Raw genomic sequence first — 25,543 nt, forward strand, 5'->3', positions numbered from 1 at the left:
CAAGCAGGCAGAGTGGCAGGCAGAGCGGCAGGCAGAGGCAGAGAGAGAAGCAGGCTCCCCGCCCATCAAGGGGCCCGATGTGGGACTCGATCCCAGGACCCTGGGATCACGACTGGAGCTGAAGGCAGTGGCTAAACCAACGGAGCCACCCAGGTGTCCTTGGTTGGTTCACTTTTACTTAATATTTGCCTTTCTTTGGGGAGATATTTTTATGATAAGCAGAAAGAAGGAACACCCAATGCTCCTGCTCCACAGGAGTTTAGAATTGCTCGACAGATTCAGCATGGTGCTTTGGAGGGGCCTGACCCATTCGTCTAAATTTGTTACATTCCCCCCCCCCCCCAACCCCCAGGGATGGGGGATTTGGGAGGCCTGCTCTGACCTGCCTCATAACAACACTGAATTAACACTGAGAAATAAATTTAGCCTCCACTGGTCCACTGATGGCCATTTGACTCACTGACATAATTCATTTTGCTTTTTGCTGGAGTCGAATTATACAATGAGTTTGTGGCTTTTTTTTTTTATGTCTAGCTGTAGGGCAAGCCAGGGAATTTCTTTATCATGGTTATCTGGTGTAACATTTGTATTGATTAACTGTTTCTAATTACAGGCAGCTGAGAAACAGTGCTTCACATTTTTCTCTATTGCTTACAATTGCCCTTTACTACCCTTACCCAATTTTTGCTGTTCCAGTTAATACACAACGTATAAAATCTGATTGGTTCTGCAGCAGACTCAACTTGATCTGTGATTGGCTCATTATGTGTACAGAGAACCCAGCTCATTTTCCTTGATTATATTTGTGTCTAGAGAGTACTGACTCATTCCTATATTTCCCTCCATCACCATAAAGCTACACAGAGATAGAAGTACTGGGCTTGGTTCAGGTCAGTAAAAGACAAACTGATGGTTATCCAGATTATTACTTTTTATGGCACATAAGACATTTGGGTGTCACAGCACATGGCAGCCATAAAGGATCAGTAGGACTGTGAGGTTTGCCATTATCTCGATGGCATGGCAGTCTTCATCCTTGTGCCACAGCAAATACATACCAAAATTCACAAAATCTAAGAGTGGATGGCAAGAAAATCTTTTTTTTTTTTTAACCTATCATCAAGTGAAAGGGCTTTTTGAAAAAGTAAATCTTTTGTTATAATTATGCTGTAGTCTTCATAGTATCAACTGTGATAACTGTTACAGATGAGTTCAGGGATAAGAAGGCCATATAATATTAGTTTAACTTACTTTTTTTTTTTTTTAAGATTTTATTTATTTATTTGACAGACAGATCATAAGCAGGCAGAGGAGGAGGAAGCAGGCTCCCTGCTGAGCAGAGAGCCCGATGCAGGGCTTGATCCCAGGACCAAGCCTGATCATGACCTGGGATCATGACCTGAGCCGAAGGCAGAGGCTAAATTTAACCCACTGAGCCACTCAGGAGCCCCTAACTTACTTTTTTTTAAATGTTGCTTGCTTTACTACCAGATATTAGTACCAATAAGCAGTTGAGGGGTGAAAAGATACTTTCGATACATATTACTGTGGATCTACACTTTGCCCTATAAGAATTAGTGACAGAAATTGGGAAGGAGTCAAGTGGGGAGAAATCCGGGACGCTCTTGTACTTCAGAACTGAAGACCACTTTGGCATTTCATGGCAATTATGATGAACGTGGTATTTTGCTAAATTAGGAGTGATGTGTTCGTTAAGGACTGTTTTCTCCCTCTCTCTCTCTCTTAGTGCCTTATTTGCTTTTATTTTGGTCAGCTCTTTTTGGTAAAGAATTTAAGTCTTCCCTACTACTCCTTGATATGTAACCTTGTACAAGTCAGCCATATTGGGAACCTGCTTCCCGTTTTGGACAGTGGGGATAAATGCATACTCTACCTTCTCACACGGTAGTTATGAGTTCCAAATGAGAATATTTTATAAGCATGAAGCCATGTGTTATACTTGAAAGTGTGTGGCCTTTAGAGGCAATCCCGGCTTCACACTGAACCCTGCTACTCAGCAGATATCTGTAACCTTACTTGACTTCAGTGTCCTCATATGGAAGGGGGGAGAGGAATGACCCCTGTTTGCCAGAGTGTGTGAGACGACAAAGGACCCATTCAGTATAGAGACTTCATGTATTCTCATGCACATTTATGCACTTAGGAAATAATAGCTGCTATTAGAAATCCAAATCCTTAATAGTTGCCTGTGCTATTTACTTAATCCCATTTAACTGAAAAGAAAACTGAAGACCCAAGAGGTAATTTGCCCGAATTACACAGCTAGCTGGTGAGTGGCTTAGTACTGACTCCAGCTTTCTGCTCTATCACTTAGGCTACCATTAATAAGTAATAATGTGGGAAAATAACAGCAGAAGCACCCTCAACTGGCTTCCTCTGCACTGATTCATAGCTGTAACCTCATGCTCTCTCTTCTCTCTCTAAATTGTCCTTACTGATCCCCAGGGCCAACTAAATGCTTACAACTAAATAGGGTGCGCGATGCTGGGGCACAGCTCTCTGTTTACCTAATGATTTGGGTACTTACCGAAAATTGGTTGTGTTTATTTACAAACCCATTTTTGTAATAGTTTTTTTTTTTAAGGGTTTATTTATTTATTTCACAGACAGAGATCACAAGTAGACAGAGAGGCAGGCAGAGAGAGAAGGGGAAGTAGGCTCCATGCTGTGCAGAGAGCCTGATGCGGGGCTTGATCCCAGGACCCTGAGATCATGACCTAAGCCGAAGGCAGAGGCTTTAACCTACTGAGCCACCCAGGCGCCCCTACAGACCCGTTTTTAACAGTTGGCCTTCTTCTAAAAATTATGAAACATTTGTAAACATGTTAATTAATGAGTATAAAGAAAAGTCATTCTTTGAAAATTAAGTTGAATGCTCCGGGGACATCTCAATATAAAAGAGTTCTTAATAAATTCGCTCTCGAATTTGAGGAAGGCTGGATAACTGTGAAGGAGGGGATGCGGGCAGGGTTAGGGGTGGGTGTGTGTTGGAAATCATCAAAGTCCAAAGCAGTGCAAGTTCCTGAGCCAGCTATTTGTTGTTTGCAAGGAAGTGAGCTCACACTGAAATGTAAATTAGCCACATTGCAAAGCACACTGTTTTGTTCAGGGGACTTTTTTTTTCACGGTAACACTTTGTCCTTGAAAGAAGTGCATTAATTTACATTCTGGCACAAGATTTTTATGTCATGGTGGACAGACCAGTGATGTAATGGCTTCCGTACTCATATTATGTTTAAAGTCCTTTTAAGTTCTCTCTCCATTTATAGAAACCGTAAATGGAAATCATGGATGTTGGGTCATGGTGGGCCTGGCTTCTACAAAAAAGAGGACCCCAACTCAGTAGGCGGTCCACAGAAAATGTATGGCATTAGCCCTGTATGAAAAGATTTGTGAATGTATATATATGTACATGTTTCAGTTAAAATCTTTAAGGATATGTGACTATAATTTTTATAGTTACTGACTTTTCCATTTAATGGACCAACTATAAGGTTTCATCTGGCAAGGAGCTTTTACAGAGGTCCAGCTAGACTGGAAATATATGTTTTGACCTTCCATCCTTTGCATATAGAGGTAGATAGAATATAAATTTCTGTATTCTGTATATCTTTACCATGCTATATTGCAATTTTTAAATTGAATGTCAGTTCCTGTATTGTAAGTATCTCAAAAGCCATGGTTCTTTCTATCACCTTCGTAGACTTTCCAGTCTAGGGAAGAAGGCAGACATTAAATAAATAATTTCAATGAGATTATTGAATAAATCTGAGGAAGTAGTTTGGGATGCTGTCTGATCATGTGGTAAGGAGACGTGATTGAGTTTAGAGGTTAAAATTTACCTCACTCATTTTTTTTCACCTTGATCTTATATAAGTATATGTCACAGTGCTTTTGGGGGTACACAAATAAATAAAATTCCTATATTAGATAGCTTTTACCCTGAAACAGCTTCAGTTTTCAGTGTATGTCAGAGTTCTCAACTGAGCTTTTAATCCATCATGTAGTTTACAAAGCTAAATCTTCGTATGTTACAGCTGAATTTAAATTCAATATTTATTTTTAATTATCATTTATGGATTGAATCAGAGGTGTTTCCCAATTATTTTTAACAAAATGAAAGATGTAACATTGCGCTAGAATCCTTATTTTGTATTTCAGATTCTATTCTAAGGTATTTTTATTATTATTATTATAAAAGAAATGTTGATGCCATGTGTTGTAACTAGTGGAAAGAATGGAAAGATAATGAGTATTAAGAGTCCAGGATCCATCTAAATTTCTGATTTCTTAAATAGATTGATATTTAACTATAAGATAGGTAAGACGAGTCCCTTATTCCTCTATTTGGTTGTTAGATACGTAATTAAAATAAAATTTATTTAGAGCTACACTCAACCCTCGTGAAACTGTAACCTTCTTACTTTTACTTCTTTATGTTGATGTTACCATTCTTCCAATCACCCAGGTTTGAAAATGCTGTCATCTTTGACTGCTTCATGTCCATTTGCCACAAACATTCTATAAGTTCTGTCTCTATAGTATCTTTAATGCTCATCTCCCTTTCAGATCTTTGCCTCTAGCTAAGGTTAAACTATACCTCTTACCTTGAAGAGTTTTTTTTTTTAAAGATTTTATTTATTTATTAGAGAGCACAAGCGTGTGTGGGGAGAGGCAGAGGGAGAGGGAGAAGCAGGCTCCCTGCTGAGCAGTGAGCCCCATATGGGACTCAATCCCAGGACCCTGGGATCATGACCTGAGCCAAAGGCAGTTACTTAACTCTGAGCCACCTAGGCGCCCACCCTGAAGAGCTTTCTAATTGGCTTCCCTACTGATGGTCTCTTCTTTCACAAATCCATTCTTCACTGTTGCCAATTTTTAAAAAAATATGTAGATATATATTTTATTTGTCAAGAGTAAATGCCAGATTTTTTTTTTGAAATATACCTGTAAATTGACACAAGAACCTCATCCCCTCCCAGATCAAGGACCCACTTCCTCCTTGATAATTCATCAAAGGATTCATTCAAAACCCCTCTGTTGGATTTTAAGATCTTTCAAATCAAGATCTGTGTTGTTCATTTATTCATTTATTCTTTGATTTAAATGTGGTAAATATTTGAATGCCGTGCTTAATACGAATTCTTAGGGATATAGTGGTCCCTGCCCTAATCAGTTTTATTGTCTGTTTTCTCACCTTTAAGTTCTTCCTGCATATAGCACAAAGATGTGTTAAATTTACATAAACAGGATTTTTTGTTTTACGTTTATAACATGTGCTTTTTATGGAGTTGGAGAAGAGGTACAGGCTATCTGATAATATTTCTGAAATGTAAGTTCAAATTTTCCGTCTTTTCTAATCCATGTAAGTAACTATTTTCTGCCATCATTTTAAAATGTTACTGGAATTTAAGTGTTACTGGAATTATATTCGTTTCCTAGTGTTTAAGCCAAATTCTGGTAAAAGACTTGTTTTGACTAAGTTTGGAGAGTATCCTGGAACATCACACTTTAAAGGATTCTTTGAAATCCTGTGTCGTAACTCCTTCTCATAGTCCAGGGAAAACTTAATTCTTGAAGTGTTTTATGTGATCTATATTACACACTTGAAACTACAGGAATAGATTCATTAGAAATGATTACTCCATCAAACAAATACTGTTGTCTTAAAAATGCTATGTGAAGAGAGGTTTGTAAAATAATGATTATCCATATAACCCCGTTCCTCAGTAGCCTTGATTTTTATTGTTGAGTGAAGCTGTGCCTTCCAGAGTCAAACTGTTGAAGTGAGCTTGTCTGCAGTCTGTCTTCATGACATTTCACTGTTGCTGTTACAATAATGAGCAGAGTCATCTTGTAAATTTACAAACGAATATTTGAGCAGATTTGCAGCAGAAAATGCGTGTGAACTCCTTAAGTACATTTTGAAAAATGTATTCAGAATTGGAGCTTTCCTATTTTAAATAGTTTTTGAGCTGTATCTCAGGTTTAAGTAAACCCCACTTATTAAAATAGAAGAGAGGAACAGAATATAATTGGATAATCAGTTTGAAGAAAATGTTGGTCAGTCTGAAAAGACATCTGCTGTTTAGTCATTAGATTTCAAAGAGACAAAAATTTCATGCCTAAAGAACGAAATAGAAAAAGGAAATGCTGGGGCACCTGGGTGGCTCAGTCGGTTGGGCATCTGCCTATGGCTCGGGTCATGGTCCCGGGGTCCTGGGATTGAGCCCCGTGTAGGGCTCCCCGATCAGTGGGGAGCCTGCTTCTCCCTCTCCCTCTACCTGCTGCTCTGCCTACTTGTGCTCTCTCTCCATCTCTCTAATAAATAAATAAAATCTTTAAAAAAAAAAAAAGAAATAGAAAATTCTTAGAGTAACATATTGTGGTTTTTCTCTTAAATTGAAAAAATACTGAAAAGGGTTTGTTACCAGAAGGAAATGTTTCCTAATATTTTAAAAATTAGATTATATTACAATTTCACAGTGTCTATTTTTTATTATTGCTCTTATAATTGTTGGATATATTCATTCATTAGAGAAATATTTATTGATCACCTACTGTCTGCCAGGTACCATGCTAAGTACTAAGGCAACAGTGATGAACAAAAGCTCTGCCGAAGCTTACTTTGTAGTAAGGATAAAGACTAAATAAGGGAATAAACATCTAGTATGCTAGGCAGTGGTAAGTGCTATGAAAGAATTTCAAGAATTGGGGGGGAGGATAGGGGACAGGGAGGGATCTAATTTATATGGAATAGTTTGTGTATATCATTTTAATAATTTAACAATGTAATGACTTTTAATATGGATTGATCTTGTAAAAATAATTACTGTAAGAAGTACTTCTCATCAGAACTGGCTTAATTTTTGAGCAAAACAATTTTATATTGTTTGGCAAAGGTAGGTGGGACAAGAAAAAATGTTACTTAAATATATGCTGAGGGGCGCCTGGGTAGCTCAGTCAGTTAAGCAACCAACTCTTTTTTTTTTTTTTTTTAAGATTTTATTTATTTATTTGACAGAGAGAGATCACAAGTAGATGGAGAGGCAGGCAGAGAGAGATAGAGAGATGGAAGCAGGCTCCCTGCTGAGCAGAGAGCCCGATGCAGGACTCGATCCCAGGACCCTGAGATCATGACCTGAGCCGAAGGCAGCGGCTTAACCCACTGAGCCACCCAGGCGCCCAAGCAACCAACTCTTGATTTCTGCTCAGGTCATGATCCTAAGGTGATGGGATCTATCCATGCAATGGGCTCTGTGCTTGGTGTGGGTCTGCTTGTCCTTATCCCTCTGCTCCTCCCCATGCACGCTCTCTCTCTCCCTCATAAATAAATAAAATCTTTTTAAAAATGCTGAATTTCATGACATGAAAGCATTAACTCTTAAGCTTACTACATATTTTTCATAAAGAAAGCATGGCCCGGGACGCCTGGGTGGCTCATTTGGTTAAGCAGCTGCCTTCGGCTCAGGTCATGATCCCAGCGTCCTGGGATTGAGTCCCACATCGGGCTCCTTGCTCGGCAGGGAGCCTGCTTCTCCCTCTGCCTCTGCCTGCCATTCTGTCTGCCTGTGCTTGCTCTCTCTCTCTCTCTCTGACAAATAAATATAATCTTTGGGGGGGAAAAAAAAAAGAAAGAAAGCATGGCCTAAGAATTGAGTTAAAGCTGGGAAATAATTTTCGTAAAGCTCTTTCTAACATGGGGGCTGTAACAGGCTACTGTATCAATAGATAATTTTTGAACTTTTTGGTCAGAACGAAGATTTTTCACCAAAGTACCCATGCTTAGACAAGCTTAACCTTAGGCAAAACTACTAAATAGAGGTCTAGCTATAAGCGATTTTGAGAAAACTCTGCCTTTGAAGACTATTTTCCAACTTCACTTGCCTAAATTGTCTCCATTTGTCAGCATTTTCCGTTACTCAATTTGACATCTAAAATTTTTGTAACTGTATTAGTCTTTTATTTTTTAATTATTTTATTTAAATATTCTATTTTATTATAACTGTTATTTTATTCTCTAAGTTCTAATTTGTTTTTCCTTTCATTGTATATACTAAAAGGTAAGAGAATACACTGGCAAATTTTTCAAGAGCTGGATCTTTATTAATTCTGTCATTTTATTTCTTAGTTCTTTAGTTTCTCCTCTGATCTTTATTATTTCATGACTACTTTTAGAGGGATGATTTGATTTTCATCTTGAGTAGACTGCTTAATGTATGCCTTTCCTTTTAAATAATCAATGCATTTAGAAAGTTGTAAATCTTACAACAGAAGAAGCATCCCTCCTCCTATGACTATCAGAGCCATCCACTGCACCCAGGTGCCATTCCTTCCCTTTTATCAAAGTCTTCCCTGTTTTTTGCTTCAATGCTTCCCTGTAGTCATCAATCTCATCTTCTGCCTGGATCATTCTCATCATTCTGGTGTGTTTCATATTTTTTAAAAAATCAAGTAAACAAGTAAGCAAATCCATTGCCTTGATCCCTCACGTCTTCCAGCTATAATCCCATTCTGCAGCCTCTCTGTGCAGATTTTCTGAACAAGTTCTGATCATGTCATTCCTTACTCCTCTCGTACTCCATTAACTCTTAAACCCACCTCAGGCTGGGTTTGTCCCCACCCCTCTACTGAAACGCTCCTATCTCATTTGGCAAAATCTTTATGTTGACAATTCCCGTGGCATTTTTCTTTGTAGGTGGTAGTCACTCTCTTATTTGACATTGTGGCCGTGCCTTTGGCCATGAAATACCTTTATCCTTTGACTTGCCTGACACCAGACCTTGAGGATTTTCCTCTACTTCATTGGTTATTTCTTTCCAGTCTCTTTTGGTGCCTTCTCCACCACTAGACTTCTGTTTAGAGTTTTTTGGAGCTTGGATCTAAGTTCCAGGAACATTTATCCCAGCTATCTGACACCTCCACTTAGGCGTCTCCAAGGTACCTGTAACTTAATATAATGAGGAATGAGCACCAATGCAAAAACTGTAACTAATGAGGAAGTGTGATAAAATGACTGGATACAAAATAAATGTACTCAACGCTTTCATTATAATAGAAATAACCATGGGGAAATGAAACTAGAAAAAAAGTATTTACTATAGTGACAAAAAAAAGAAAGGAACAGAACTCGATAAAATATTTAGTAAGAAAAGCACAGAACCTATAGACAAAAGATTTTAAAATTCTATTGGTGAGCATGAGAGCTGAACGAACTAAACATATATGCTTAGATGTGAAGCCTTAATATCATAAAATGCCAATCATTTCAATTCATATGTAGATTTAAGGCAATTCCAATTAGAATCTCAATAGGGCCGGGCTTTTTGTTGAGGAGAAGATCGGGTAATACTACTTTAAAATGTATACAAGGGTTGGAGGCTCCTGGGTGGCTCAGTGGGTTAAGCCGCTGCCTTCGGCTCAGGTCATGATCTCAGGGTCCTGGGATCGAGTTCCACATCAGGCGCTCTGCTCTGCAGGGAGCCTGCTTCCTCCTCTCTCTCTGCCTGCCTATTTGCCTACTTGTGATCTCTCTCTGTCAAATAAATAAATAAAATCTTTAAAAAAAAATGTATACAAGGGTTAATATCTAAAATTAACTTTAAAAGGTACTTTTATTTATTTTTTTTAAGATTTACTTATTTATTTTAGGTGGGGAGGGGCAGAGGGAGAGGGAAAGAGAAAATCCCAAGCAGACTCCCTGCTGAGCACAGAGCTGACATGGGGCTCAATCCAAGAACCCTGAGATCATGACCTAAGCTGAAATCAAGTCAGATGCTTAACTGACTGAGCCCCCAGGTGCCCCAGCTGTTAAAAAAGGATATATATGGAGTTAGGAACTTGCTTAAACAAATATTAAACATCTTATGATAGATTATAATTAAAACACTGTACTATTGGCTTAAAAAGACAAATAGTAGAACAGTAGACAAATAGAATTCCCCAAAATTGATCTCTGAATATATGAGATGCTACTTAATACCAAAAACAGTACCTCAATTCAGTGGGAAAAGGGTGGTTTACATTAAAATTGTATTAATAGAGGACTCCTATTAGAAATAAAAAGGGCTCCAACAAATCAAAAAGGTGTAGATAACTTAATAGAAAAAAAAAAATGAAGAAAACTAAGCAAAGACCCTTTCACCAAGAGGATATCCAGACGCCCAGTAAACATGAAAAGTTACCCAACAATATTAATAACCAGAGAAATGTAAAGTAAAATATCAAATGGGATGCCACTGCACACCTATATCAGTGAGACTAAAATTAAAGACTGATAGTACTGGTATTGGCTGCGTGTGGAGTACCTGGAATTCTCATACAGTTGTAGGAGTATAAATCAGTGAGAATAGTCAAAGTTGAATATATGCATACCTTATAATCTAGCAGTTTTGTTTCAGTGTGTGTTTATATATGTATATACACACGTACATATATACACATATATACGTACACACACAATAAGAATGCATATACACGTGCATGCGATAATACAGACAAGATCATTCTCAGAAGCATTACTTGCAAAAGTCTAAAACAAGAAACAACTAAAGTGAGCAAAAGAATATACTTTGATGGTTGTATATTTATATAGTGGAATACCATGTAGCCATAAAAACCAACTGTCAGCTGCTACAGACAACAACATAGATGAATTTCCAGACACCAGTGAAATAAGAATCCTTTATTTGAGATTGAATGATGACGATGACAAGATGCTGATAATTACTGCAGGGACATCTCTCCATGATGTGGGTCCGTACCATGCACTGTAAGACATTTGTCATTTCTGGGCTCTGCCCACTCAATGCCTGTGGCACTCTCTGGTCATCCAGCAACTACAAGTTCATTCCTCCCCCCAACCCCTCGTGATTTCGAGAAGCCATTTTAGGGGGCAGGAGCAGAGGCTCTACCCCTATTGAGAATCACAAGGCTAGAGGAATGGGAGGTGCCTCTCTGCGGGCAGGGGTACCTATGCTGACCTTGAAGGATCAGTACGATCTTAAACCCAGAGACCTTAGGACACAAATAGCATATAAAAGCGGGAGTAACATAATGTAGACTCTATCCCAACTGATGAAGCGGCAGGTCCGTGTTGGAAAATAGAAATAAAGTTGGATAGAGTGGAGTTGGAACTGTAGATAGGAAGGAGTGTGACAGAGGTGAGCAGACAGGGAGAATGTCATTTTCCTCTTGAATGGCTCCTGCAGACCGCTGCCAAATTAATTTTCTAAAACATTGCCCTGTTCAACGGTCCACTTAATATTGCCTGTGAGTCTTTACACCTTTGCTTTATGCCCAAGGCATTTTATCTTATCATATTCATTCCAGTTTATGTCTTATTACTCCTTAAAATTAATTAGGTATGTCCGGCTGGCTGATCAGACTGTTACCCACCCCCCCACAACTTTCTTTGTCAATATGCTCACTTCATGCTTTTATTACTATCTTTCTTCCTTTATAAAATATCCTCATTCTTTCTATACAGCTTACTATTCCCAGAGACCTTCTTTCTAATGAAACTGGTACATACCACACCACACATCCCCCTGTCTGTTTCCTCTTTCTTAGGGTATTTATGGTTTGTTCTACGATATTGGCCACAAAATTGTAGATGGTTTTTCATGCTTCTTTTTCTTTTTTCTCTGAGTAATTTTTATTCTTCTGAAGAGCTGTGTGAAGTTAAGATCTATGCCTCCCAATATTTTTATAAGCCTCCAAAGTAGCCTTTTTTTGGTCCATTGATGAAGAGGCATTGTCTTTCAAGCGAAACAGCATTAGACATTGAACACCCTGAAAACTTCAATTCGTTATTTGTAGATCACAGTGTATTAATATTGCAGCTTTATAATGTGTCTTCTATTTAAATTACCAAATACTTTTTGTTTCAGTAACTCGATTCAGTTCTTTTTGAAGGTAGGAACCGAGATGTTATGTGACTGTGTCCCCCTTGAGGCCTACCTGGGTGTCTGGCTCACAGTGACTACTCAGTATTTTAAATTTTGATTGATTTTTTAAATTCGCTTTATCAATTTGCCTTAACTGTAACTATGTTCAGACCTTTGTTTTGTTTTGCTAACAATAGAGGGCACCATGAAAATACTTGTACACCCAAGAAATAATCCCGTCTCAGTCCTTGGTAGCTTTCTTGAGCCACACTTTGCTCTTTCTAAACTGACTTACAAATTCAGAAATTATACTAAATCAAAGCAGCCCAATCCTAACTATAGGCTTCCGGTTATTTTTTTGAGAAAAAAGAGTAAGTACTGTCATATTTTGATCCTTTGTAGTTTTCAGACTTTTTCTTTCTCTCTCTTTCTAATCTTTGCCCAAATGAAATATTACCCCAGATCTGACTGTATTAATTAAATACATTCCTTTCCTGAAGGAAGAAGATAGAAGCGGAGAGCAACGAACAGGAGCCCCACCTTTGTCTCCCTCCCCCTCCTCCTGCCATCGACAGCACAGCTCGAAAGTCACTGTAACTCATCTGATGAAAACATGCTTTAAAAAAAAAAATGATGATTTTGTGATATCTCCTCTGGGAATTTAATCTGAAACCAGAAACATTTTCGTTTCCCAGTGATTTTTATGTACAAAGGAAAATGTTCTGGAATAAATTCCTGGTTTCAGCAATGGAAGAGTTAATCCACTAAGCAGCCCCAGACTGAGATATTGCCACGGGATAGTGCTTTCTGTTTCTGTCATTTGTGGTTTAAGAAAAGAGGGTGGTGTTCTGCATTTGAAAGGACTTTAATGAATGCTGTCAGTGTTTGTGAGAGCTAATGGTCAGTATGGGAAAAGAGAGGGGGGAAAGTGGTCGAGCTGCTTCAGGATAGGTGGATGAGAGTTTGCTCTGATTGAACGGAATGTTCCACTGTGTTGCATCGCTATTCATTCTCCTTTGTTCTTTATCATCTGCTCTCTTGGTATAAAAGTTAATGCAGATATATATGTGAACGTGATTTATTGCCTTTCGATCTGTTTGTTGTGTACAGGAGGGCATAGACTTCTCTTGTCTTGGTCGGATGCACAAAATCCGGGTGCAGTGCTTTCTGCCCGTTGCCTAGACGATCACTTGGTTTCTCTGAGGATGTCTGGTTCTCGTAAAGAGTTTGATGTGAAGCAGATTTTGAAAATCAGATGGAGGTGGTTTAGCCATCAAGCATCATCTCATTCTACAGTTGACAGCCAGCAGGGAGAATTTTGGAATCGAGGACAGACTGGCGCAAACGGTGGGAGAAAGTTTTTAGATCCATGTAGCCTCCAGTTGCCTTTGGCTTCAATTGGTTACCGAAGGTCCAGCCAACTGGATTTTCAGAATTCACCTTCTTGGCCAATGGCATCCACCTCTGAAGTCCCTGCGTTTGAGTTCACAGCAGAAGATTGTGGCGGTGCCCATTGGCTGGATAGACCAGAAGTGGATGATGGCACTAGTGAAGAAGAAAATGAATCTGATTCCAGTTCGTGCAGGTTGATTATTTTCTTACTGATAGAAATGGGGTGTGGGGGCATATGCTCTATAGTGTTAATAATTCAGTGTGTGTGTATATATGTAGACCTCTACATGCATACCCACATATAACATCTGGGTATGCATATATGGTACTTTCGCTAGGGTTTTACTAAAATGTTATAATATTAATTTTAATTCTATAAAATTAGGAAGACAGCAAGTTGCAATCATTCTGAAATATCTTGTATTCCATATATAGATGTGGCTCTGCCTCGAAAATAATATATAGTAGCAATTTTATGCATCATTGTACAGTTTGCTTCATTCATTTACCGTCTGGAGTCATAGCAAAACTATAGAAGAGATGACATTTTACTTTGTCACAGATTACGGAGTCATTTTTTAATTTTAATGAAAATGAAAGGTTTTACAAGGAGATGCATGTTGTAGTTGCCACTCATTTTTTTTTTTTTTTTTTACACCACTGTAGTTAAAATAGTATTTTTTCTTACGGTTATCTCTCTTTGTCCTGTATGTTGCAGCCCTCCAGACTAACACAGGAAATACAGTAGCATGTCTCTTTCTGAGATGACAGCTACTAATTCCTGTTACCTTCACTTCACTGAAAATTGTGCTATTTAGGGAAGTGAAGGACATTCCTTCAGGAGAATATCAGGGAACACAGAGGGGCTAGATGTGGCCAGCTGCCGAAAGCAGGGAGAGAAGAAGGGAGAGTGAGTTTGAGGAGAGAACATAAAGAAAAAATTGTCTGATTTCTCAATGACTCCATCCATCTTCCCCCTGGGAACCCAGCTTTATCTTTGAAATGAATTTTCTTCTCAATCAGTTTAAACTACTATAGCATATTATGTAACAACAAGTCACAGCATGAAAATCATCTTTCTGGTTCATCTTCACACAAAGATATTTCTCAATATTTAAAGGCTATTGTCTGTCCAATTTGATTACTGGGTTCTTTTTAAAAAATTTCTTGGCAGGTTTTGATAACACTTGTAATTTGTATGTTGGTTCTTAATTATAGGCATCATAAGAGATGAAGTCAAAATGCGTTCGTAGATTCAAGTATCTCTTACTTGGGAATATTTATTGCCTTCTCCTTTTCTAACCTTCAGAACATGGAATTCTGAACTATGGTGTTGGAATAATAATAAATATAGACCAGTCGTCTCTAATCATTTGTATAATGGAGAGAGGGGCATATCTTTACATAGGTAACTAACTAGAGCATTTAATTTTAAATATTTTAAATTAGTTTGTGAGTTGGCATTACGTGAATAAGAACCACAAACCATTTTAATATGGAGATCAGTCGAGTAAGTATGGTTTCATTACTTTGTATTTTCTTTGGAGACTTGTTGCCATAAAGAGAATAATAATTATAGAGTAAAAGGGTCAAGGTTTATCATTTTTATGGAAATCCAAAAAGTAATCATCTTCCCACTTGAAATCAATGCAATATATCAAGACTATTATAACAAAATCAGAAAAAACATTCATTTATCATCATAAGTTATAAAAATCTTAACATGTATCTACTACCTGGAGAGATCGGACATATGTGAGTATAAAATCTATATACAATTTTAAAGTTGGAAAGGTTATACACACATTGGTTGCTATAATTTACCTCCTATGGCAAAGGTAATATGCATAGCTAATGATTATTGAAATCAAGTTAATGTATTCTTTAGTATACATATCAAAATATCATCTTAGTGGGATATTTATTATGAAAGAAAAAGACTGTCCTTTTCTTTTTTATGCAAGAGATTGCTGTATGTGTACTTCAAGAACATAAAATTGACATTCTTACTTATAGGAGATATAAAAGAAAAACAATGATCTTTTTTAAAAAAATCTAAATAGGGGTGCCTGGGTGGCTCAGTGGGTTAAATCCTCTGCCTTTGGCTCAGGTCATGGTCCCAGGGTCCTGGGATTGAGCCCCATATCCTCTGCTCAGCAGGGAGCCTGCTTCTTCCTCTCTCTGTCTGCCTGCCTCTCTGCCTACTTGTGATCTCTATCTGTCAAATAAATAAACAAAATATTTTTTAAAAAAATCTAAATATTAGTTGTTTTAAAAATGCTAATCAAAAAGCTTGAGAAAGTAAATAATAAGATGAGAGTAGTTTACATCTGCAGTGACCAAACTAGTTCTAAAATAATATTTCAAAAATGAAATGGACTTTTAAAAAGTCTCTGATTTTTAGATAGAAAAGGGAAACTTTGTCAAGGCAACTTACTATTTGCAAAGGTTTGAAATTTCTATACTAACATCTTATTGCAAAAAAGTAAAAACAACCATTCTAGATTTAGAAATGTCATTTCTGTGTACCCTACTACTCCTCTGTTTTTTCCTAGATTAAATATATCTGATTCTCACATCTTCCTTCAGCTGAATATTTGATCTTTGTCATAAGGATATATTTATTTGCCCCTATCTTTTTTTTTTTAAGACTTTATTTATTTATTTGACAGGGAGAGATCACAAGTAGGCAGAGAGGCAGGCAGAGAGGGGGCAGAAGCAGGCTCCCTGCTGAGCGGAGAGCCCTAAGCGGGGCTAGATCCCAGGACTCCAGGATCATGACCACAGCCGAAGGCAGAGCTCAACCCACTGAGCCACCCAGGTGGCCCTGCTCCTAGCTTTTTGATTAAGTGAGCAGTCTCCTTAGGTGGTGGCCCTTCTACTGTAAACAAATCAGAAGCTGTCACTGTTTGTTAATGGCAAAAGAAGTCACACTGACATTCATCAAATTTTTGTATATGACTTGGGAACAAGTTTTTTTCTTTTTCTTACATAATATTTACAAAAGATAAAATATGGTAAACATTTGAGTATGTTATAGATTGGTATCTTAAAATATTTTTTTTGTTTGTTTGTTTTTTAAAGATTTTATTTATTTATTTGACAGACAAAAATCACAAGTAGGCAGAGAGGCAGATAGAGAGAGGGGGAAGCAGGCTCCCTACTGAGCAGAAAGCCCGATGTGGGGCTCGATCCCAGGACCCTGAGATCATGACCTGAGCTGAAGGCAGAGGCTTTAAACCACTGAGCCACCCAGGCATCCGGTATCTTAAAATATTTAAGACAAAAGAAATTTACCTGATATATGGAGAATTTCTTGTGTAAGCACTCATAATAGTTAACATAGGTAGATCTCAGAACTTAGACTGAAATTTTGAATTATTAGAAAAAAGGGAAAACAGCTGAGTGGCTTTACCTGCACAAAATCCTAGCATCCACAGTGGGTCTGCACAATTTCAGACAGAAGTTAAGGCATCATATGTTGCTTATATGTTTGATTAGTTGCATTCTAACTAGAAGACATGTCAGTCTTAGCCCATGGACTTCTGCTAATTTCTCTTGCCACGCATCTAAGTGATTTTAAAGTGTTCATCAGGGACTCCTGGGTGGCTCAGTGAGTTAAAGCCTCTGCCTTCAGCTCAGGTCATGGTCCCAGGGTCCTGGGATCAAGCCCCGCATCAGCCTCTCTGCTCTGCAGGGAGCCTGCTACCTCCTCTCTCTCTGACTGCCTCTCTGCCTACTTGTGATCTCTCTCTGTCAAATAAATAAATAAAATCTTTTAAAAAAATAAAAAATTTTTTAAAAAAGTGTTCATCATGGGGCGCCTGGGTGGCTCGGTGGATTAGAACCTCTGCCTTCAGCTCAGGTCATGATCTCAGGGTCCTGGGATCCAGTGCCACATCGGGCTCTCTGCTCAGTGGGGAGCCTGCTTCCTCCTCTCTCTCTGCCTGTCTCTCTGCCTACCTGTGATATCTGTCTCTGTCAAATAAATAAATAAAATCTTAAAAAAAATAAATAAAAGTGTTCATTATTTGGGGGCACTTGGGTGGCTCAGTCAGTTGAGCATCCAGCTCTTGATTTTGGCTCAGGTCATGATCTCAGGGTTGGGAGATCGAGCCCCACATTAGATTCAATAATGAGCATGAAGTCTGCTTGGGATTCTCTCTCTCCTCCTTCTGCCCCACCCTGCTCATGCTTGCCCTAAATAAATAAAATCTTTAATAAAAGTTTTCCTATTTTAACTTTTGTCTTAGGTCTGTAGCCTAGCCAACATTTTCTCGATGGGAATCATCTAAGTCATTACCTTGATGTTGAAATACAACCCTTATTTTTCACACTGTGAGGAATTTTAGGCCCTAAGTCAGGGTTGCCAGTGTGCAGTAGTTACTAAGACCATAATTCAGGATGAATTCTTTTTTTTTTTTTTAAGATTTTATTAATTTACTTGACAGAGAAATAGCAAGAGAGGGAACACAAACAGGGGGAGTGGGAGAGGGAAAAGCAGGCTTCCCACTGAGCAGAGAGCCCGATGCTGGGCTTGATCTCAGGACCCTGGGATCATGACCCAAGCAGCAGAAGGCAGACGCTTGACGAGTGAGTCACCCAGGTGCCCAATTCAGGATGAATTCTTATGAAGGCCAGCGGAGTTTCCATTATGACCCACCATGTGACCATAGATATTACAAACACAGTTTACATTTCACTAGACTTGCCACCTTTGAAATTAGAAATTATGTAATTTTTTTTTTAATTTTGTTGACTTATTTGACAGAGATCACAGGTAGACAGAGAGGCAGGCATAGAGGGGGGGAAGCAGTCTTCCCACTGAGCAGAGAGCCTGATGCAGGGCTCCATCCCAGGACCCTGAGATCATGACCTGAACTGAAGGCAGAGGCTTTAGCCCACTGAGCCACCCAGGTGCCCATTCTTGACCTATTGAGGGAAATTTCATTATTTCAAGTTTTGTTCACAAATTTAGGGTTTAATATTTTATATGTCAGATTTGTATGTCACATTTTAGTCAATATGTGTAAAATATTACTATACTTTATAAATATTCAAAAATGGTAACAGCTAATACTAGCTGGGTGCTTAGTATCTGTTTTAAGCATTTTAGTATGAATTCATTTAGTCTACACAACAAATTTCTGAGATAGCAGCCACTGTTCTTGTTCTAATTTTATAGATGAGTCAATGAGGAACAGAAAGTCTAAGTAATTTAGTCAAGGTTCATAAGTGAAATAACACTGCATTTTAAAAAACAAACTTTGTATTTTTATAACTATTTTAGATTTATAGGAAAATTGAAAAATAGTGTAGTGAATTCCTTTATACCCCAAACCCAGTTTCTCCTATTTTTAATATATTAGTATGATATATGTGATACTATTAATAAAACAATATCGATACATTATTATTAACTAAAGTCCATACTTTATTCAGATTTTCTGAATTTCTGCCTAATGTCCTTTTTCTTTTTTTCTTAATTTTTAACAGATTTTATTAATTTATTTGACAGAGATACGGCAAGAGAGGGAACAGAAGTAGGGGGATTGAGAGAGGGAGAAGCAGGCTTCCCACCGAATATGGAGCCTGATGCGGGCTCGATCCTAGGACCCTGGGATCATGACCTGAGCTGAAGGCAGACGCTTAAGGACTGAGCCACCCAGGCGCCCCTAATGCCCTTTCTCTGTGGTAGGATCCCGCCCAGAACACCATGTTACATTTAGTTATCATGTCTCCTCAGGCTCGTCTGGGTTGTGACAGTTTCTCAGACTTTCCGTGTTTGTGATGACCTTGGCAGTTTGGGGAGTAGGGTCAGATGTTTTGTAGAATGTCTTAACTCAGCTGAGATTCATCTAATGTTTTTCTCATGATTAGGCTGGGGTTAAGACCACAAAGGCAAAGTGCATTTTCATCACAGCATATCAAGGCTCTGTACTATCAATCTGAATTATCACTGTTGATATTGACCTTGATCACTTGGAAGTAGCTGCATTTTGAGCCCAAACAATTAAGATGTAGATTTCGTGCTCACAGCCCAGTCTGTGTGTGACTATTTCAGTTGTCCATGACTCTTTCGTCACCAAGTTCAACTTGGGTTAACCTAATAGTTAATGATTCATTCTAACCACTTTCACCTTCTCTTCTCAGCTGATTTTCTTAGCCTGGTTCTTAAAAATGCCAACCCTGGCCTGTTTATAGGTATAGCCTCTTAACAGGGACATAGTGCTTCACCCACAGTCATCTGTCTGGCCGTGTTAATTGGTTCCTTGTTCCTCTGTTTCAACTACAGATGTGGACACTATTCTTTGGCTCCTCTTGAAGGCTCTGAGGTCCTCCTCTTCTCCCAACAAGGAGTTATCTTCGCCTTTTCTCAAGTCCTACCTCCTTTCTCTTGCCCCTCGTTACGCTTCTCTACCTCTCCTGGTTTGAACCAGGGTATTAATTCTGGTGCAGTCCGAAATTAAATCCTCGACATTTCCACAAATTCTGTTTTCAGAGATGGCAGAGAAGTTCAGCTGTACCGTACTTGGATCTGGGGAGGATCTCTGTCATCCTCCCTGACACATATATGCCCAAGTCAGAGCATGAATTTCTTTGATATAAACAATGGAACTTCTTCCCACATGACACTTCGTGCACGCACGTGCAGCTGTGTGTGCGTGAATGTGTGTGCACATGTGAGTGTTAAGTTTTCTGTACAAAGTTCAAGGAGCTCATGAGCCCTCTGTCTGCTGTACCATTCTGCTTTCTGGGCTTTAAGCAAATGAAATTGACTGGCTTATTGAAACAGAATAGGCGTGTATGGGAATCCTGTTAGTTCTCAGAACTGCCAGGAAAGCTGCAGGATCAGCCTAGGACAAAAGATAGGCACTTCAGTTGCACAACTGGCCCTTTACAGCTCCGGATTTGCAAGGCAGATGAACCTGCCTTTATCCATTTACTGTTTCTATTTCATTTTCATCCATTTGGAACTAGAATGTGAGGCTTTATATTTTTAATATTAGATATATTAGGCATGAAAACAATCAACACACGCAACCCCATTTGCACATAGCCATAGAATTTGGTCATTTAACTTAAGGGAGCCAATCAGTAAGGAGTAGGCTAAGATGATCTAGTAAGAGATTCTGAAATACAGCGGCTCAAATAAAATGGAAGTTTATTTCTCTGTCTCCTAACAGATGGAAGGTGGCTCAGGGCAGATAGGTAGAGCTGCTGCTTAAGTTCACTCAGTGACCCAGATTTCTTCCATACCGTTTCTCCATCCTGTAGGGTATTATCTCTTTTTTTATGTTCAAAGCCAGCTTACTCATCTCCCCCCTCTGCATTCTAGCCCACGGGAGGGACCCGCAAAAGCAAAGGGAGGACATTAAGCCAACAACACAAGTTGCATGTATCATTTCTGCTGATAACACCATTCTGTTGTTGCAGACCGAGACAGATGGCCACAACTAGTTGGAAGGGAGGCTCCAAACTGTTATCTTTCTGAGTATAGCCTTGTGTCCAGCAAAACTCCTTACTGCCATAGAAGGAAAGAATGATTTAGGAGTTAGAATCAACAGGTGCAAAGGTGAAGACAGCTAAACAGAATTCTTCAGATTGAATTTTTTAATTAGCTTTTTTCCCACATTATGTAATATTTTTACCATAGAGACATTGGAAAATAGAGATAAGTAAAAAGAGAAATATAAAAAATCACTAAGTATGCTCCCACCCCAAAATAACAGCCAATAACAATTTGGAGAAGTGCCCTTTCAGTATTTTTTTTTTTTTTTTAAGATTTTATTTATTTCTTTGACAGAGAGAGACAGCAAGAGAGGGAACTCAAGCCAGGGGAAAGGGAGGAGAAGCAGGCTTCCCGATGAGGAGGGAGCCCGATGTGGGCCTTCATCCCAGGACCCTGGGGTCATGACCGGAGCTGAAGGCAGATGCTTAATGGCTGAGCCACCCTGGCATCCTGTAAACCACTTTTTTGCCCGAATATAAATACTAAAATCAAGTTTTGTTTTGTCACAAAAGACAGGAGCCCAACTCAAACTGACTTAAGCAAAAACTAGAATTTTTTTGGTTTGTATAAATAAATAAATAAAACGCCCAAGGATAGAGCTTAGCTCTATCCATGACTGAAACCAGATACTCAAACAACACCAGAAATTGATCATTCTCCCTATCTAGATTCTGTTTTCCTTTGTGATGGTGTTTTCTCGGGCAGGTTCTCAGTGTGGTAGCAAAAGCCACTTAGGTTTACTTTTTTTTTTTTTTTTTTAAGATTTTATTTATTTATTCAACAGAGAGAGAGAGATTACTAGTAGGCAGAGAGGCAGACAAAGAGAGGGGAAAGCAGGCTCCCTGCTGAGCAGAGAGCCCATGTGGGGCTGGATCCCAGGACTCTGAGATCATGACCCGAGCTGAAGGCAGAGGCTTTAACCCACTGGGCCACCTAGGCACCCCTTAGGTTTACTTTTTATCAGCTTAGCAACCCCAATGGAAAGAGAGTTACTCTTCCAGAAGTGCCAGCCCACATCTTGAAATTGACTCTTGTTTGCATCACTGGTTCACTCAAACCAATCAGAATTGCCCAGAGATAGGATAACTTTAATGAGCTTCTTCATTTTTGCCTGGGAGAAGATTCTTCTCTGCCCACATTGTGTGGACTGAGCTGGGGAATGTGTTGTTTCCCAAAGGGTAGAAATGGGTCTGGATAGGCTAAAAACAGTGTCCACTAAAACAGTTTTCCATGTCATTAACTCTTCTATTTTTTTAGATGACTACATCACCCAACCTCCCCCAGACCCATGCACAGAAAAACCTTCTGTTTAACCAATGTTCTTTTTCCTTTTGGAATTTAGATTATTTCCAATATTTTCCTGTTAGAAACAATCTGCAATATGGTAAGGTCTATATACCACAGATGATTGTTCCCTTTGGATAAAGTCCCAAGGATTTGTGCATTTTTAGGGTGTTTGATTTGTATTCTCAAAGTGACTTTAGGAACATTACTATATTTTAATTCTCAGCACCATTGTATGAAAGTGTCCGCTGGCCCTTCCCATTCATACTGGTTATTATTTAATAAAATTTGATTCTTATTTAATTATCTTCACTGTAGATATTCTGGTCACGGTGCCAGGAAAAAGGCCTTTAAATTCTGAAATCAAAAATCTATGTCTTAAGAAGGGAGGAGGTAAAGGTATTCTCTTTCTTTTCTTCTTTTTATTTCTCCTTATATACCTGACTTGTTCCCCGCTTTAAAGGAGACACCCCGAATCTTCTTCCTCACCCACTTAATTCCAAGGCACATTTCAAATCTCATCTGCTACTTGTTGCCTTTCCAAACAATAGTTCATATTGATCTTCCCCTTCTCAGTATTCCAATTACTCTCCAGTTGGGGATGTACACAGTGATCAGCTGGAGAGACGGTAAAAATAGAGTTCTATTTACATTTTGTCTTATGCTTTTTTATTGCGAGGTAGTTGGAACGCCATGTTAGTTTCAGGTATACAACTGCAATCATTTACATACATTATGAAGTAATCACCATGATAAGTCTCGCTACCATCTGTCACTGAACAAAGTTGTTACCATATTATTGACTACATTCCTTTATCTTATTGTTTCAAGCTCTATTTTTCCTATGTTTTAGAATATAAATAATAACTGTACAATGGTGTCTGTATATTCTTTATAAATTAGTAAATGTCCATGCATTTGGGCACATGCTTAAAAAGATACCATAAAGGATATGCATAAAAAAGATTTAGAGACTGCTAGCCTATACCGAGCAATTTGCATTCTTATTTTACATTTGTGGTTTTGAATATTTGTAGAGGATGCCAAAATTCATGATCCAGTAACTTGCACTTTTGCAAAAGCATGAATTCTGAAGGCCAGAAGCTTTGAGGCAGGTAGCTGGGAATATATCACTTACCGAGGGAGCCAGCCACACAGACCAGCTAGCCTTTTAACGCAGCTTTGTTTTTGCCGCAAATCTACAAACAGTGTAATTCTTAGGAAGTGACTTTTAGAACTTATTTTGAAAAATCACTCCATGAAGAAAGCCTAATGCAAATTCTGATGACAAAAGGGAAGAATCCAAGTGGTTTTTACCACTTAGTGGTACCAGTGGTCCTGGAACTTATTTTGTACGTGCATTTGCGAGTGTGCACATGTGTGAAGACTGAGGAATTGCAAGGGCGGGGCAGTGTTGCTATTTAATTTTTTTTTTTTCCAGTTCATGAAACTTGACTCTTTACATTCTTTCCTAGAAGGATCCTCTCTTCCTTTGCGCCCCCCGGTTTCTAACAACTGGGGCAGTACTGCATATTAGGAGTTATTCTGTAAATAGTTGATGACTTGGTTCTGTTTGATACTTGCCTCTTTTCTATGTTTAGGCGTTTTTCTGACTTACAAGTTCATTGCCTACTGCCGAGGAACAGTGGGCTAAAAATTAAATGTTTCTTTGTAGCCCAGAAATAGCCAGCCATGCATAGTTCTCTACAGTGAACATCTGTTATGAATGGTTTTAATGATTTACCATCCTAGTTACATCATATAAATAAAATGAAACAGATCTTCTGTTATCATGTAAAAGACTGAGTAGGATCTCCAGGAAATATATATTAAGTGCTCTGTAAATGGCCTTCCCAAATATCTCTATTATGGGTTTTGAGTCTACCAAGTTTCCTAAAGACCATTTCAATTAGCAAATAAGAGATCTAGTTATAAAATTGATAATGCTGGGAGTTTTTTTTTTTTTAAGACAGCCGACCAGCCAGCCAAACAACATTATATAAAGACAAGAGACAGGCCTTTCCATTTGCCATTTAAACCAGAGGTTTTATTAACAGTAGCTTACCTTGATTCTGTACTTCTTCTGTGCTAGGGTATCCATTCATCATTTCATTTAATGGTCTCCCATGAGGGATCCTTTAAAGAAAATACTGTGTATTACTTATGCCTGTTTTGCTATTGAAAAAGTTAATAGAACTTTCTGCATTGATGGAAATGTCCTATATCTACACCATTTTTTAAAAGTTTGCTTATTTATTTATTTATTTGACAAAAGAGAGATACAGTGAGAGTAGGAACACGAGCAGGGGGAGTGGGAGAGGGAAAGCAGGCTTCCCACCAAGCAGGGAGCCCGATGTGGGGCTCTGTCCCAGGACCCTGGGATCATGATCTGAGCCGAAGGCAGATGCTTAATGACTGAGCCACCCAGGCACCCATGCACCATTCATTTTGGCAGCCATTATCCCCCTGAAGTTATTGACTTTTTGAAATATGACTATTCTAACTAAAGAACTGAATTTTTCATTTAATCATAATTAAACCAGAATAGCACCATGAGGCTAGTGTTATTGTATTGGACAGCACAGTTCTAGAATTTTCCTAAAATGGTCTTGATCTCTACACTGTACGTTCCTCTCCAATTCAACTCCCCAAACCAAAGTACATGATAGGAAAAGAAATAATTAGAAAATATTAGCATTGTAAAAGAGTCATAGTATTAAAAGCATTCCGATTAGCCAGGGATAGAGATGTGATCTCTGTCCCATGGAAACTGAAAAGATTCTTGCTCTCTTACACCCAGCAAAGGGGCAGCCACACAGCAGGAGACATTTGTCTAGAATTTTTTTTTTAAAAGATTTTATTTATTTATTTGACAGACAGAGATCACAAGTAGGCAGAGAGAGAGAGAGGAGGAAGCAGAGAGCCCAATGCAGGGCTTGATCCCAGGACCCTGAGACTGTGACCTGGGCCGAAAGCAGAGGCTTTAACCCACTGAGCCACCCAGGTGCCCCTATATACTATATTCTTAAAGTAAGCTAGAATAAGGAAAATGTTGTAAAGACTAATATGAGGAAGAAAAAATCCATGTATAAGTGGACCCCCACAATTCAAGCCCATGTTGGTCAAAGGTCAACTGTGTTTAATATCCTAAACCATTACCCTGTACAACTGTGGACTATCACCTATTTTTAAGTAAAGGATGGCTTGGATTTATGTCACTAAAACAGTTTAATTGCCTTCCTGCTTTCAAAGAATGATCTCTTATACCCTTAAGTATAATGTTAGTAGATACGCTATCGTTATGAATATAGCTTGGCTCTTTTTCAACAGGGAAGGTATGTTGACCAATGAAAAGATCTCAAAAACAGACACCTCAAAGAGTAGGTATGGCTATTAACTACCAGATGTCACATTCACTCACAGTGTGAGTGACACACGTATGATT

General features: G+C 38.6%; 1 protein-coding gene across 6 annotated transcripts in view; it reads left to right on the plus strand.

Annotated features, from left to right (window-relative positions):
* Window positions 1–25,543, plus strand: part of KLHL5 (kelch like family member 5) — an 89,446-nt gene that overhangs the window by 7,332 nt on the left and 56,571 nt on the right. For 2 of the 6 annotated variants that reach the window (XM_045076582.1, XM_045076587.1), the window contains exons 2-3: window positions 13,020–13,494; window positions 14,611–14,709. The exons of 1 other annotated variant lie outside the window; for it this stretch is intronic. In XM_045076582.1, the coding sequence (XP_044932517.1) occupies window positions 13,115–13,494; window positions 14,611–14,709 (479 nt within the window). In that variant the 5' untranslated portion in view covers window positions 13,020–13,114. Of the gene's footprint in view, window positions 1–13,019; window positions 13,495–14,610; window positions 14,710–25,543 lie in introns of those variants that run through there. 3 more of the 6 variants (XM_045076590.1, XM_045076591.1, XM_013062227.2) reach the window with 2 other exon arrangements.

The sequence above is a fragment of the Mustela putorius genome, unplaced genomic scaffold, assembly GCF_011764305.1.
Source record: "Mustela putorius furo isolate JIRA1106 unplaced genomic scaffold, ASM1176430v1.1 tig00000083_pilon_pilon_pilon, whole genome shotgun sequence".
NCBI lineage: Eukaryota > Metazoa > Chordata > Mammalia > Carnivora > Mustelidae > Mustela > Mustela putorius.